This window comes from Camponotus floridanus, unplaced genomic scaffold, assembly GCF_003227725.1.
Source record: "Camponotus floridanus strain SB8 unplaced genomic scaffold, Cflo_v7.5 scaffold22, whole genome shotgun sequence".
NCBI lineage: Eukaryota > Metazoa > Arthropoda > Insecta > Hymenoptera > Formicidae > Camponotus > Camponotus floridanus.
Window position 1 is genome coordinate 1594847 of NW_020229348.1, and position 17943 is coordinate 1612789.

Genomic DNA, 17943 nt, shown 5'->3' on the forward strand with positions numbered 1-17943 from the left:
GTAATTTCATTCAAAAGTATTATATTAATTTGTGAAAGATGTTTTTTTATTAAAGTCTTCTAACGTTTACGAATAATACGTTTCGTGCATTTTCTGTACAATCCAAGCGAATAGTTTAATTTTACATATTGTTGATATCGCAATATGAATTTTTTATAAAAAGATATAATTCTACTGTGTATTTTTATTTAAACTTTTTTTCTTGATATTATTAAAATATGAGGGGTGAATAAATTCGAAAATGACCAAAATATTAAATTTTTCTTTTTTTTTTTTTTAGAAAAAAGGATATTATTTACTGAATATTTTGAGTTACATAAAATTATTTTAACAATAAGATATGTAAGTGTAATCGCATCAAAACTTTTTTACACATTGTTCTATATAAAATTATGCGTCTTGACGTATTAACAAATTTATTTGTAGATCAAAAATATCAAAATCGAGATAATTTGAATGAATAGATAAGAGGGAACATTAATATAAAGATTTCAAAAAATGTACTCGCGAAGGTAATTCTATTATAGATATATTAAACGAAAAAAAAATATGGACGTATAAAAAGATTTTTTTATCTGTTTTTTTTTTAAATCTGTTTAAATAAATAGAATTTATTGCAGAATTAAAATAGAATTGGAAGAGAAAGCAATAGATGTAATATTTGAAACTGCATTGCAAAATTTATGAAAGAAAAACGCACATCTATGTAATATAAATTCTGCCAATGCAACTAGTTCCGAGCAATGAGTCTAATTAATTATAATTAATCGTAATACACGTTCAGGGACATACTCTGATAATCTTGCTTGATATAACATAATCGAATTAAATCTAGTTTATAGATATCGCGGATAATCTATTGAGAGGCTCTATACTCGTAACTGAAAGCTCCAACGACCACACCCAGCGACATGCCTTTGTTCCGATAAAATTTATGACAATAAAATGTACGACCAACATGGACACGTTATGTCTTTCGGACAATTTAGCCATCGGTGCGAAAAAAAGCAAAATATATACGAACTCCCAGGAAAGCCGAATATTTTTGGAATTGGTGAAACCTTGAGTTTTAATTAGAAATTTTCATTTTTTTTTAATACGTCCTTTCATAATTAATATCGAAATATTTTCAAAGTGATATGATTAAACTTTTCTTCATTAAGAAGTTTTGTCATGTTTTTGAATTTTTTTAATCCTACGAAATAACGGAATGTTAAAATATACATATATAATATCACTATTTAATTATTTAAAATTTTGCAATTTTTGTTTCGAATTCTTTTCCTAAATGCTTTGTCTTCGAAGCACGAAAAAATTTTAACAAGTGCGCACTTGCAACGAGATGATACCGTAGAAAAAATCGCGATGGATCTCGATTGTGAAAATTTAACAAAGGTCATGTGCGACATCGATTGTCGCGTAATTTCGTCACGTTATCATTTCAAATTACAACGAAAACGACCGATACAACCGGATGCAGTTTGTTGTCGGAATCGCTCTTGTATCCGCAATTCATCGCGCGCAAAATGATTGCAATCTATTGTTCGCCGCGGCGAGCGCAAATCGGTGCCACGATTCTGCGCCATCCGGTTGGGGAACATTTGGAGAACAGGAGGGTGAAACGTGAGGATATATACATTGGTATCACAAATCGAAATCAGCTCGACAGCACGACGGTAGAGACTCGGCGCGCACTGGATAATAATTAATAACCCGACGGTGAGTGGTTCGCACAAGCGCCGCCTTCTTCTCTCTCTGATTTATAAATCAGACCGCCTTCTTTATATCATAATCGTAACGGGGGGTAATATGCCGACGGTAATGGAAAGTCACGTTGACATTCTGAGAATGTGGGAAAATGTGTGGGTGTGAAAAATGAGTATCTCCTGGGGTGCGGCTTTTGACTCTTAGGGCTTTCTTGGCTGACAGGCCAATCGGAACGAAGAAGAAATCTTTACAATTGGTCAATTTTGAAATTTTCATAGTTCAAAGAAATATCTTTGTACATAATTTCTTATTTATGGTAACACTATGGAGGGGAAACGTCTTAGTAACGTGTTAGTCGAAAATTTCTGAACAATTCTGATCAGTTTGTATTTCTTCTGCGTTCGTACATGTTTGAGCAAGTTTAATAATCATTCTTATACTACTAGGATCTACATGTTACATTACGGTAAACATTCAATATAAAAATTTTCTCTCTAATTTTGGTGAAACTCATATATTTTATATATATTTTATACATATTTTGAGTCAGAGAAATAAAAAATACGTACTAGTAATACAAGTAATAATAAAAATAATACTATAATATATTAAAATAATATGTAAAATATTTTTAAAAATATTTTGGTATAATTTAGATAAAGGGAATTGTTCAAAAAAGTTGAGAATAATAATTAATCATCTCGATAAAATAAAAAGCAAAATAAAAATTAGTTTTCTCGAAATTTTATATCTCTGACTCGAAAAAATTGGAAAAGAAATATTCTATAATGAATATTGAAATTGTGAAATTTAATATTTACTTAATTTGTAATTTATCTTTATGTTTACCTATTAATTCGTTTTTTATTTTTTCATTTGTTTGATTTAGGACTTGACAATTGGTGCATTTTCGAAATTGTAGAATGCGTGAAGAGAAGATAGATCTTAAAATATCGTGTGCAAAATGGAATATAACATATCCACTACGATTACGCAAGGAAAAAAAAATACTTTTGTATGATAACCTAAATGATTTAGCTGCGTCTTTCATCGTATCAGAATTATTGGAACTGTTACGTTAGTATGCATATATAGAAATAAATATTAATAAGCATATATTTATATATATAGAATTATCCAAAATTGGAAAATAAGATACATGGATAAAAATATGAGTTATGAGAATTTAATCTCCCTTTTATAGATTAATAACACGGATAGTAAGCAGACGTCGTCAATCATTCGAAGGGTATATTAACGATCCGAAGGATATATTTTTTCGACCACTGAGTTAATATCATTCATCATTAGCGTCTCTAATGCCTTATTTGCCTCAGAAACGATCTACTTTGAAGAGTAGCGTTATTTTTTTAAATTAAATTTATTTTTGATCTTTTGGCATCATTTCGAGCATTACATATTTATTACTATATTCAATTAACAATATAAAGAGAAAATAACTTTGTTATTTATGATTTTTCGTCGTTATGTTGCAGGTGAAGAAAATGACTTCATATCAGATGGTGAGGAAAGCGGTGGTGGGGCAGGAGGTGAGGAAGCCGTGGATCTCACCGCGGCGAGATCTCATCAGGGCGACGAGGACGATAAGGATGCCGACGATCCGTTGGGCGAGGACGAAGAGGACGGCGGCGACGAGCAAGACGAGCAATACGAGGACGAGGAGGGTTCGCGAAAACAGATTCGCCATCGACAGGACGCGGAAAACAACAATAGTTTTGTCGGGAGTGGCTCAACCTCTGCTGGAATATTTCCACCTGCCGGAACTAGTCATGTCACTCTCGAGGCCCTTCAAAATACGAAAGTTGCGGTCGCGCAGTTTGCTGCCACCGCCCTCGCTGGTGGAGTCGATAGCGACGCGGCATTACAGGATTTGGCCTTTCTACAAAGTACGCTGTATAATCTTCAGCATCAACAGGTACTCCAGCTGCAGTTTATCAGCCAGCTTCAGCAACAATTATCGATCACTCAAAAGCAGCCGGTAGCGCAACCGTCATCGATAGAGCCGGCCGATAGCAAGGAGGCTTCGTCATCTCCCATCATCCATCCGAAACCATTGTCGAGTCTCACATCACCACCTACTTCCCGGCCACCGAGTCACCATCATTCATCACCAGCGCCACTGACGCCGAATATACTTCAAGAACGACCCACCTCGACGAGTAGTGCCTCTTCATTGAATCTACCTCTGTCTTCATCCGGCACTACATCGACTACCGCTACGACTACCAGTAGTCAAATCTCGCTGTCGCATCAAATGCCGCCGCTTTGCTCGATCAGCTCTTCTCTCGCCGCGTCGATCATAACGAACAACGATCCACCGCCGCTTCACGAACCGAACACGCTGGAGATGCTGCAAAAACGTGCTCAGGAGGTGTTGGACAACGCGAGTCAAGGTCTATTGGCTAACAATCTGGCCGATGAGCTTGCGTTTAGAGGCAGTAAAGGCTCACGGCTCTCACCTTACGATTCGAAAACGAGCGGCGGTCGAGGCGAGCCCTTCTTCAAGCATCGATGTCGCTTCTGTGGCAAGGTCTTCGGCAGCGATTCAGCGCTACAGATCCACATACGATCCCATACAGGTGAGCGACCCTTTAAGTGCAACGTCTGCGGCAGCCGATTCACCACCAAGGGCAACCTGAAGGTCCACTTTCAGAGGCATACGGCCAAGTTTCCACACGTAAAGATGAATCCGAATCCCGTTCCAGAACATCTAGACAAATACCATCCGCCCCTCTTGCAACAAATTGCTTCCGGGCAACGGCCGATATCCCCGCCGCCGCCGCCTCTCTCCATTCATCATCCCTCGTGTCATCCGGCACGTAGGGAGCACAGTTTCCTACCACCACAGCCGCCTTTACCTCTCAGTCTCACTTCGCCTGGCATGATCCTTTGCCGATTACCGGTTATTAATCACCGGGACGATCAGGATGTGCCGGAAAACCTTAGTAAACCCGTAACCGCTGCCCCGCCAATGTCTCCTACTTCCCCCGCTGCTATATCGAACTCTCATCATTCCTTTCACGACAATCATCAACAACAACAACAACAACAACAAAAGCAACAACTCGAGCAGAGAGAGGAGATAAAACTCGAGCAAAGATCGCCTGGACAGGACCAGTATCAGCACCGACCGATGAGCCAGGAAGACACTGGACGCATAACCCCGAAGAGAGAGCCCGAAGAGACGGACGAACCTGTGGAAACGGAAGACTGTGAGGATTTTGAAGAGACTACGAGGCGATCTCTAAATTCACCTTCATCCTTGGTGAACCCGTCGTTTCAGCCGCAAACATATGAGGATTGTAGTATGGATAGCAAGATCAGTGGACGGCTAGAGGGCGATGGGGAAATGGAAATAGATGAAGAAACAGAAGAGCAACCGGAGAACCTCTCCGGTAAGGGTACGATCAATCGTTTGCCCCAACAGATGATGGCATATCCCGGAGCATCTCCAGCTAGTAGTAGCGCGAGTAGCGGTAGTCTTCAGACGTCCTTTGCCGGGATTCTATTCCCAAGCGCCCCGGCTCATCATCAAATACCTCCTCATCTTTCGGTGGTTTCTACAGCTGCGCAGACGCCGACCGTCTCCGCAAACGAGATGATCGATCCGGCTAAAGATCCAGCGATTTATTCCAGCTTGTTACCGCGGCCAGGTAGCAACGATAATTCCTGGGAAAGCCTGATTGAGATAACGAAAACTTCGGAGACATCTAAATTGCAGCAACTAGTCGACAATATCGAGCACAAACTGAGCGATCCTAATCAGTGCATCGTTTGTCATAGAGTACTCTCGTGCAAAAGTGCGTTATTAATGCATTATCGCACTCATACAGGGGAACGTCCATTCAAGTGCAAGATCTGTGGTCGCGCATTTACCACAAAGGGTAATTTAAAAACTCACATGGGAGTGCATAGGGCTAAGCCACCGCTAAGAGTGTTACATCAGTGCCCGGTATGTCACAAGAAGTTCACGAACGCTCTCGTACTTCAGCAGCATATACGCCTTCACACCGGCGAACCTACCGATCTCAGTCCAGAGCAAATTCAAGCCGCAGAAGTAAATGAGTTTCCGGGTTGTTATCCTCAACCTCAGCTTTCCTTTTTTCCGCAAGGATTTGCACCAATGCATCCGACCAGTGCTAGCTTTACCTTAGGATTCCCTGGATCTAGGCAGCCGACTATTGAGCAACAATCGCACGAAAATGACGTCGATTTGAAGGACGAATCTCAGCAACAAAGGCAAAGATTTATGGAAGAGCATAGCGAGGAGATGGAAGATCAGGATGACGAGGAGCAGGATCGCAGAGAAGACGACGATAGGTGTGAGATGAATCGCGATAGACATAGTGTCGAGATTGAGAAAGAGCAAGAGCATGAAAACGAGGAGACCGAACATAGAGACATGATACTTCCCATGTTTTCAACTTCTTTGGCGGCTCTCGAAAACCAAGTAAAGACCATCACGACGACGATCGCGACGACCACGATTGCGAATGCAGCCAGATCGCCGCCGTCCTTTCACCGATACAATGGTAGCGAAAAAAGCGACAGCTCGCCCATGTCCGGTGCCCCGCTTGATTTGACACCTCGCGCTTCGTCCACTCCGGCGTCGGTGGCTTCCACGTCGCCGACACCGCCGCCGCTGCCGCCACCGTCCCAGACTGCACCGACGCATCATCCGTCGCATCCCTTCAGCATGTTTGCTGGATTGTTGCAAGCAGTCTCGTCCGCACCCACTACCAGCACGCCAGGCACGTCCAACATAAATAGCGTCACGTCGATGAGTGCGGTCAACCCGGGAAGCGCTCCCGGCAGTGGACCTCTAGCCTCGCTAACCACCTCAGCTGTATTAGCCGCATCATCGACTTACAATCCACTCGGTCTAGCTGTCGGAGGGCCAGCAGGTAGGCTCCAAGTCATCAGAATCAGCGAGCTGCGGTTCCTGCTACACCTTTTCCCGCTGTCCGATGATCACACGATTCCATCTTGCTACGAATTACCGAGTCCAAAATCGCATTCCACTATACCTCCTTCCGTGTGTGATGACATATTTGGCTTATCCATGTCTCATGCCGACATCCTCTTTGCGGTGTAGCCGGACCTAGCACTCCTACTTTCCCGTTATATGACTTTTTTATTTTTCTTATTAATTTTATTATAACAATCATCTTTTGATATCTCTTTATCTTTTTTTTGTATGTCTGCATCATTATTTGTTATTTTTATTTTATTGTTACTTATTTCATCGTTTTGTCTTTTTCTATTTTTTTCATGCTGTCTCTTGCAATAATACTTATAGAATATGCCTCGCCGCTTTGTCTTGATTTTCTCTAGTTTTACAACAATTTCTGCTTTTCATATTCATGCGATATCATGATGATGCATACAAACACAGATGTACAAAAAAATTTTTATCATAATTAGAACCAAATTTCAATTTGTTATATCTTATTTAAATTTTTTTTTCTTTTTTTTTTTTCTAGAATTGTTAGAACTTTTAGCTTTAGGAAACTAAATGAAGAAAGAGATTCCGTATAACATCTTATGTGCATCCTGGACATATTTACAATAATTTGGTTATCATATCCTTTGGGAATGGAATGTTTAAAAGGAAAACAATAAATTTGTGATTATATCAGAAAATATACGAAAACAATGTTGTACGCAACTTTTTAAAATGTTGAATGAAAAAATCTACAATGATGGAAAATATTTTGCAATTAATCTTTTCAATTGTGAAAGTAATAAGAAGAAAATCTGAAGCAATGTATTAATAAACTCTCGTTAATTTAATTATTCGGAGAAGCCTCGAGGAAAAAGACAAAAATTAACGGATAATGAAGCTACTACGATGTGAGGTGCCTAATCGTATATTTATGTGAAATGCTATCAGGCATATGAAGCTGCCATCTGCGCATATCATCACGCAATTTGCCTACTATGATAGAGGGGACATGATATTAAAACATAAATACTGATACTATGTACATAAAAACTTGTGATAATCAAATTAATGAAGTGAATTGAAAACTCTTTTGTATATTGCAATTTTTAAAAATTTAACATGTAATAATAGTGTAATTATGTATATATACACATGTACATATGTACACATATGTACATATTATACATATTATATACATCTATTATATAATATATATGTATATATATGTGTGTATATTTATATGAATTATAATAAATAACGTGGAATATATTACAAAATATATTTCTTGTGTCATGCAGGAATCTGTGCTATAAATATAGGAAGCATAGATTGCTTTTATCCTATCTATACTGTAAGAAATCCTAGCGAATAAAGAGGCTAGTAATAATGAAATTCGCTTTTCTTTTTTTAATTGGCATAGAATATACTTTCTTTGTTTTTTCTATTTCTGATAAAAAAGAATATAATTTGTTAAATATTTCTACTTTTCTGATACACTTCTATATTGAACTTGTTTATGAGTATTTTATGCTTTCTATAACTATATACAACACACACATACATACAGTTACATATAAATTCATATATACATATATGTACATATAATGGCAGCGACATATAATCTTATTATTGAATTTTATTATTGAATTTGATTTACATAATTATGATTTCAATAATTTTGACGACAATATGATAGTGATTTCTGAAGATATTTTGAATACTGAGATCAGAATGTTAAAAACAAAAAATTGCATTATTTCTTTCAATTAATTAAAATATGATGATGTAAGAAGATCTTTTTTAAAAATAAGAGATATAATTTTCAAAAAGATAAATCTCATCTTTTAAAATGCGGTGAATTTTTATTTATATTTGTACGTTAACGTTTTATTTTGCGAGTATTTCAGATATTTACGTAAATTATCTGTATTATTGTAAATTATATTATCCCTAAAAATGTTGATATGATTAATAGCACATCAAAGTTGATCAAAACGTTGTGATAATGGATTATTGTACTGTTTTATAAACTATAAAACACCAACGTAATTTCGAGAGAATATATATATATGGTTCGATATAATAAGTGATCTTATAATACATTGAATTTAAAGAAGAAAGAATCAATTTCTGTGCGACGAGATGTTAAACAGCACAATCGCTGTTTGATAATTTTTAAAATCATCGCGATTTTTTCAAGTATAATATTGATAAAAAGACACAGAAAATATTGACAAATATATTGATAACATGATACTGATGTAATTTTGAACACAAAAATTGATATCTGTACGAAAATTATTAATTGTTTTAAGTTATACTTTCAAATTGTAATTTGATGGGAATATTTTATTTTTTATTATATATATATATATATATATATATATAAATAATAAAATATTGTTATATAATTTAGTATTATTATATAATAATAATTAATAATTTTTATAATAATTATTACATTAATTTACCATAATAATTTTTTATAATAATTGATAATAGTAATAATATGCGTGATTGTATATGTGTGAGTAGGTAATCGCAGTAGTTTTTCACTTTCAAATTATGAACATTACTAATTTACGTATCATAGAAAATAATGTTGTCCCGTTTTGGAGATTTTTTAAATAACAGATTTTCTAATCAATTCAAAGGTTTCAAAGTAAGAATGTTAAGTTAAGGAAATGTATCATATTATATATAGGCTTATCTCTAATATTTTATTATATATTCTTTTAAATAAATTTTTTTTGCCCTTGAGATATTTCTTTCAAAGTGTTATATTTATGAAATGCTTCATAAATTCTTTGAGACAAATATTCTCTCTCTCTCTCTCTCTCTCTCTCTATCTTTCTCTTTTTAAAGTTAAATTTAATTTTTCTATAAATTAATTTTGTATTATAGGTAGTATTATATTCTTTTTTTGTATTAGAATTAACAATAAGGTAAAGATTCTCTTTTGAGATAAATGATTTATTGCAATTTTTATATTGCTTATTATGATACAGTACCGGTAGTGTATTTAATCTATTTTTCGAGTTGTTGTTTTCACTATTGAATGAAAAGTTTATTGCTTAGTAACTTACATACTTAGTATTAAACATTTGATTAGAGAGAAATATGTGTGCTTTGAATTAAGTTATCCTCAAAAAACATAAAGATGCTATATTTTTGGCCGGTGCTGTATATTATGACATTCTTTAAAACTCATTTTTGGTTATTAAAACTAAAATTGTGAAACTCACATTAATTTTATGTATTTATGTATTATTAATTTATTTTTATCAATTTTTAGTTTTATCAATTCGTCTCACATACATGTACATATATACACGCATGCACACATATAATAAAAATTAATATAATAAAAAATCATAGTATAATAAAAAATTAATCTTTTGTAATATATCTCACTTGATCTCATTTTGCGTTACTTATTCCCATTCTCGTTCCTATTTTTTCTCTATTCGGTATTTTGATTTTATTATAATTTTTTAATTTATTTAATTTTCTATTATTATTTATAAATAATACAATAATTAATGTATCAATTATTTTTTTAAATCCTTTAAATTTATGTTTTAGATATATATTAGAAAAGATACACAATGCAGGACATCAATATCGAACAAAAATACATTAAAGTAAAAAATATCTTCAGCGGAAAACATATATATACACATACATTGTATGAAGAATTGACTCAAAAATGTAAGGAGATACGATCTGTTACAGTACGTGGCAACACCACTTGCAAATTCTGCTACAAGACGTTCGCATGCCAATCCGCGTTGGAGATACATTATCGGAGTCATACGAAGGAACGACCTTTCAAATGCACTATATGCGACCGAGGTTTTTCCACAAAGGTAAATAAAAAAAATCTACTTTTTATTTTGAAAACGATTGTCACTGATTATAATTAATAATTAATAATCTCTCATTCTCTTTCCCGCTCTCTCTCTTTCTCTTTCTTACGCTTGTAAGATGCCTCAATTCCCTGCGATTCACTTTTCATATAGAAAAAAATCGTTGATCATGACCAATCAATTCGATGTATTGCATCTTATTTAACTCTTAAGCACTAGTGTAGGGCGTTATGTGATGCTCTACGTGATACTTTTATAAGATTTATGGCACGATTTCACATGAAACGCGAGGAATTACTAAGAATATTAGAAGATATATTCATAACACTACTACTTGCCAATGCTTAAGGATTAATTAAGAAGTAATTAATAAAATGTTAGAAAAAGATATTGCATTCTTCGCATAAAAAACTTCTCCTAAGCTTCATACGACATCTATTCATATCACTTCTATATTCTTCTCGTCTGTTCTGCTATACTTTCAGAACGACGATTCCGGTCAGCAAGTATGTTCCTGCGCGGACCAACCCTTCGCCGCGAAGGGTCCAATCCCCCCACAACCCAATCCCCAATACCGCTCGTACCCGGCGAGACCGGCCGCCGGAAATCGTGAGAAACCGAAACGCAGGCGGCGGCGGCCTGAGGAACGGAAGAACCGGGGGCGGACAGGAGCAGGAGGGGGGCGAAGGCTGACGTCTGTTTATCCTGCCGTCCGCCTGCCCCCGCTGATGCCACCCGCCCTCGGACTTCTACCCTCGGACCACGTCTTCCTGGTAAGAGCCTCTCAAACAAAGCAAGCGTACATGCGCTCGTCTTGCTATCTCGTATGATCGCGATCACATCTTGACCAAGTTGCAATTATACCTTTTCGCGTATAATAATATCCGCGTTCTTCCTTCAGGTAAACGACCTGAAGTAGCTCGATCGTTTGGCCGAATGATAATTACATTGAAGAGATAAGATGTGCATATACTCGTGCATTAAGAATCAGATTATAATGCAAAGAAATGCAAATATATAATAAAGGGAAATTATACCTCGAGGAAAAGAATTACCTTGGATTTAATCAAAATTCTCGTGAAACGGATAGAAATATCTAACATGTTGTGTACGCGAGATAGGTCATATTTATAAAATAAAAGTTTAATATATATAAAGAGCTTAATATATACTTATGGCAATCAACTTAATCGTAGTAGTTCACGAACCGCTAATATGTTATACATAAGTGCTACACATGAATAACAATGCTACGATTGTTCTTTTTGTCTCTCTTTTTCCTTTCTTTCTAGGGATCGCCGTCAATTACTTAATTAAATACAAAAAAACGTGTTTTGATGCGTAGGGTAATATGAAGCAGCACATGTTGACTCATAAGATTCGCGATATGCCGCCGCATCTATTCGGCGATGCAAAGCAACAGCAGCAGCAGCAGCAGCAATCACAGCAGCAACAGCAGCAGCAACAACAGCAGCAACAGCAATGTCAGGATCATGAAACTTCCAGGAGCCCAATGTGCACCGATGATTCGAGCCTGCCACCCCCGCCTCCACCGCCGCCACCGCCTCCTCCGATGCCACCTACGTCAATCGAGTCTGCGATACCAATAAAGAGATCTCCGCCGGAAGGAGATTTACCGGCGCCAAAGAGACCAGCCAGTAAGTACATCGTTCACTAGCTTTCGTAAAGAGTAAGGACTCTATTTGCTTCTTCATCGAGCGTCATACGAATTCAGCTTCGCTTGGCAGATTCTGTTTCATTGCTAATCGCGGCTTCCCTTATTAACCAAAATAGTTTGAAATACCCGATGCTGCTTTGCGCTTTTAGTCTCCTCCCTTATATTTCCTATCTGTCATCTCTATGTGTCTTGATGTTTCTATATATGTTGGTGAAGGATTACATAAATTTTCCTCGTTTCTTTATTCAATTGAATTTCTTGGATATTATATGGTGGCACTTTATATTTTCATGTCCGATGTTCCATCGTCGCACGTGAAAATATTATTGAAATATTAGAAGCAAAGCTTTAAAAAAGCCGCTAAGTCTATTTATGCCGCACGTTTATAGTTTCCACAATCTGTAGCCTCAGACTTTTACGAAATGCAAAGAACGATTCTTAAGTCATCATCGTCGTACATTTCCATCACGAAGTCAGGGTCAGTTTAGCGAAAACCGTTATATGTATTTGCAGGCATGCCGAGCAAGCACTTGTGCCAGATTTGCAATAAGAATTTCTCTTCGTCTTCGGCGCTCCAGATCCATATGAGAACCCACACTGGCGACAAACCGTTCCGATGCACCGTCTGTCAGAAGGCGTTCACCACCAAAGGCAATCTTAAGGTATAATACATTAATTCTTCTATATAATTGCCACCGGAAGTCTGAGTCTCTTTCTTTCTCTCTCTTTCTTTTCTATGAACTCCCGATAATCTTTACTAACACCAGCTAGAGCCGCTATCGCTTCTACTAACGCCAAAACGCGTAGTCGCAAATCGTTCGAGCTCGATGAAAGATTAGCGCCCATTTCATTAAAATACTGACGCGAATATCGCTTTTAACCGTTTCCTTTTATTTCTCTATCACACAGGTACACATGGGCACCCATATGTTCACCAACGGAACGTCACGTCGAGGTCGACGAATGTCATTGGATCTACCTCCTCTGCCAATCACGCCCAAGGACTCGGAATTTCTGCAACGACGACCGGACCTTTTTTACCCATATCTTCCCGCACCATTCCTTAACGGCGTCCAGCAGAAGGTAAATATTCATTAAATATATTGATATTGTTTGAGATAAATGGCTATTTCGCCAACGTGTACAAAAATAATTAGTGCGGTAAAAATTCTCGATAAGCATTTTATTATAAATGTTGATGAGTTCGTATCGCAATAAGTCACAGGAGCTTTTTTTCTTATCACAATTTTTTGCGCAAAAAGTTTTATTGTCCAACTTAAGATACTTAATGATATTATACAAACGATGAAAGTATCGAAAGTGTTGCAGAGCCACAATTAACGATCGTTGTCTATTTTCGTTTTTGTAGGTAATTGCCTTCGAATAAACCTAACCCCACGGCGTGCATTACTTACAGCTGAACGAGATCTCGGTGATTCAAAGTAACAACGGATTGCCTCCTCATTCCTTGGGCGCGGGCAAATACGCGGCGAGTCTATTCGGCTCGGTGTACGGGGCCGGCGGGGGCGGTTTTCCCTTGGATAAGCAACCGATGGCGCCAACCAGTAACGGACCTCTGGTGGACGGCAAATCCGCTATTCCATCCGGTTCCATGCTCTTCCAAACGCCATCGCCCACGCATTCGCCCGGCGCGCCATCGTCCAATGGCGGTAATCAAAACTCGATTAACGTGCCGTCCTGGACGACTGGCGACGCTCTTCAGCATCACTTCGATCGAGAGACACCAAGCAGAAGCGAGAACGACGCCACGCCGCCCACCGCTGCACGTCTACCACCGCCACCGACGAGGGGAGAGGGATTAGCCGCGTGAAACTTAACGAATACATATCTTCCCATCTAGTTATACGAAGGAAGACGCGACCGGTTACTCACGGTGGCCGAATCTCCGCCGAGTAATAAGAGGCTGAGCGCATAACTCCGATTAGCGAGAGAATTTTTCCAGACTGAATCAATTTAGAGAACAAAGAAGATTCTTCGCGCGGTGAGCGAATGACGTGCAAACTGCGAGCAATCTTGGACTCCGTCCCTCCGTCCCAATCGGCGAAAGTTTCCCGTCGACTTATATCGCGGTTGCGAAAAATGAAAGGGGCTCGTCCGGAACAGAAGTAGCGGTTTCCGGTCTTGCGATAGTGATCCCCGGCGAATCCCGATCAGGAGGGGTCACATTGCGACGCGACTATCTTTTCTATATGGTGTTTCCGTGCATTTCAAAACGGAGGACAATCTTCTAAGGACTGAGATAATCCACTTACTTGATATTTCCCCACGTACGCGAATAACGACATATCCCTTCGCCCCTCTCTTCATCATCTCACTTGTTCCGATAGTGGTCTTAGTATCTACAAACGAAGACACCATGTTCCTATTATCGCGCTAGTCTTAATGCATAAAGCGGGGGTCGATAGGTGAATCAGATCGATATGGCTTCCGAGTAGGCTATGACATCGAGAATTTCTCACCTCGATTCGGAAACTCTCGATTCGCGTGACTCAATCGCGTCATCGCGTTCATCATCGTTTATTAAAGTCGAAATGTCACATCGCCTGCCAGCTATTGGCGCGGGCCGATGAAGGTTTAAATATTATGTTCCACGCGCATATGCGATCGAGCCACGTTAGTGTACGTACGTATGTAACATGTACGATTCTGGACGTCGAATCCCTTTGTACGGGGGATTCGGGGGAATCCCGGCGCTAGACACGGCGCCTAGACTGAGCTCGGCTCGCGAGAAAGGCGAGCATTAGCGTATTGGAGCCGCAAGACACGTGGCGTCGCGTCTTAACGGGTCTCCCCGACACAATTTGACCGTCCATTCGCGATAGCGGTGGTCACCTCTTTCCGGGTCATCTAAGGCTACGTTATAAATATATACATATACATAAAAATTATATATATTATAAATACAATATAAATAATTATATATATGCATATATATATATGTATACATAAACGAAATATTATATTGGTATGACAGAGGGAGTGTGAATTGATTGTGCGAATTATATACATGCGTGATTGTATATGTGTTGCTTCCGTTTGTTTACCGTGTGTGTTTGATAGAAACGAGAAATTGGAACACAGAACAAATGCGAAAACGGTAGGACATAGATGTAATTTAGGAGGCGGGCCCGGCAGCGCCCCTCGCTGTGATATGAGAGGAGCAGCCTGCAATCACTAAACCAATGTACTTATATCTTGTATCATATAGTATTATAATAATGATAATATAAATTTATTATACGTTTACACACACACACGCGCATGAACGGACGCAGGAGGTACGACATGCGATGTGTTGCTGCAAGTGTCTGCGAGCGCCTCGAGAGCCAAGTGTGACTAATTAATAACACCTAGTACTATTACTAATTAGATGTCCATCCTTCATTGTACGTCATCGGCGATGTTTGCGTTGTCGTTGTAAATATTGTACCGTGCATCGCCCGTAATATTTATAAAACGTCTATATAACGTTATTCATTTTTACGAAGAAAAAAAGAGAAAATCGCAATTGGTCGTGGCGTCAAACGCAAATGCTTTTTAAAACCTGCGGAAACTTTCAAAAAAACTCGGTTATTTTTTGTTATTTTTTAATTTTGCAAGTGACTCGAAACAAATTTATTAATATATATATTTATAAATATGAGAGAGACTATCATTGGCTATGTTTTAATATATTTTTTTTATGTGAATGTAATTATATTATATAAAAAAGTTAATTATATGATTTAATAATAATTTATATAGAAAAGAGAATTTTAATTATTAACCTTTTATCTGTGATTTTTTAGTAGATATGTCATGTAAGTAAAATACAGATAACATTACTACGACATTCGACACTGAAACGGTATGATGTATGTATATATACATAACGAAGCATTTTTTTACATTGTTTGTGCGTATTCGACTCTTTTATCAACACGCTGCAAATAGCCAGTAGTAACTTGATATACTAGTATAAATCATCATTATCATCTATATTGTTATATATTAAATCGATTACCGAAGCATCGCCAATGAACACGTATTTACCATACATTTGCAACATGTATACTAATTTATGATTTATTTATTACTCACTTGTTTCGCGCGCGCGCGGAGTTTCGATTCTGGTATCTATCGTCTATGTACATCTACCGTATAAAGAATGTAAATCCGCGTAAAGAATGTAATTCTTTACATAAGTAATACCAAATGTGTGTAATAAAACTGCATGTAACACACGGAACAAATATTTTTTCTTAGAAAAATACTATTGAAAAATACTACTAAATATTTTTTCCTAGAAAAATACTATATCAAATATAGATATATGCAAAAAGATTATAAAGCTTTCGTCTTAATAAACTCATCGAATTTCAAAATTATTTCTCGCATTGGCAGGGACAAAAAAACAAAATTCTTGCATAGTTTTATTCCTGACAAAATTTAATAGATGAAATATTTCGACAGATATGGAATAGTCAAATATTATCTTGCGTAAAGACGAATAATTAAATTTACATATTTGAAGAAAAATATTTGTGTGGTATAATTTTATATATACATTTATGATAAAAAGGATTATTTATTGTCATTTTAAGCACGTTAATTTTACTTTCGAATGATCTTTCCGTAAAAACGTAGCCATCTAGACACATTTTATACTCTCCTCTCTAAAATTCGTGGAAAATCCGCGTGTATATCAAATGATATCGTGATCAGTATGACTGACATGGGATAGAGTTTTACGTGTAATCAATCCTACATGTGTGTATGTACATATAAATTAATACTATAATAGCTTCTATGTATGTCATCCTGTTTAAGATGAAAACCAGCCTACCTGTAGTCTTTGAAGCGAATATTACATAATGCGTGCAACTGAACATACATTCATCAGCAGTGAATACTTTGTCGCGATAGACTATTTCACCTGATTTTTCTCGTTAATGACAGAGAAAATCCTAGAAGGATTCATTGATTATGACTTTTGCATCGATTAAGCGTCTCTCTCATTGCGTAATATTACAAAAAAAAAAAAAAGAAAAAAGCATGCAAATGCCACTCTCGAGACGAGATTTACAATCTACCGTTTCTTCTAGGGGCATGTCGCCTTCGCTAGAAATCAAAATCGCTAATAGCTATTTATCACTAGTACGCAATACGTGGTCGTTGGTCCGCGATAAAACAAATAATATCGAGAAACTTGTGAAAATTCTCCATAATCGAGATATAATTTCTCGATCAAGGATAAGAAAGAGCGATTGAACTTAACGCATCGAAGCATATCGACGTTTTGTACTTATCGAAAATCAGATTATATTTTTACGTTCGAAAGACATACTAGAAAAGAGAATAAGAAATATATCGCCGGATAATAATCTTCGATGTGTAAAAGTGATTACTAATAGCGACGCTGTAAATTATTCGTATATAGAGAAAAAAAAGAGAAATCCAAGTTCGATGTGTGAATTATCAAACATTTCGACGATCGATCTTATTGACCTCTCATTTTTAATCAGCTGATCGCCCTAGTTATTTTACAGTGTCGTAGACGATTTTTTATGAATTTCTATATTTTAAAATAATACAAAAATAATACATCTTTCCGTCTATAATTATAATAATCTACAATTCGAAGAGGAAGCGGGGGGAGGGACGAGAAACAATCTTTCGAGGACGAGAGGCTCGTTTGCCACGTATGTTTCGCGATGATTTAC

General features: G+C 37.1%; 1 protein-coding gene across 3 annotated transcripts in view; it reads left to right on the forward strand.

Annotated features, from left to right (window-relative positions):
* Window positions 1-15814, forward strand: part of LOC105252745 (homeotic protein spalt-major) — a 65159-nt gene extending 49345 nt beyond the window's left edge. Inside the window, exons 2-8 of one of the 3 annotated variants that reach the window (XM_011260299.3) lie at window positions 3204-6632; window positions 10409-10542; window positions 11028-11315; window positions 11888-12200; window positions 12734-12882; window positions 13130-13303; window positions 13638-15814. In XM_011260299.3, coding sequence (XP_011258601.2) covers window positions 3204-6632; window positions 10409-10542; window positions 11028-11315; window positions 11888-12200; window positions 12734-12882; window positions 13130-13303; window positions 13638-14051 — 4901 coding nt within the window. In that variant the 3' untranslated portion in view covers window positions 14052-15814. The remainder of the gene's footprint in view (window positions 1-3203; window positions 6633-10408; window positions 10543-11027; window positions 11316-11887; window positions 12201-12733; window positions 12883-13129; window positions 13304-13637) is intronic. The other 2 variants (XM_011260306.3, XM_011260313.3) reach the window with 2 other exon arrangements.
* Window positions 15815-17943: the final 2129 nt, after the last annotated feature.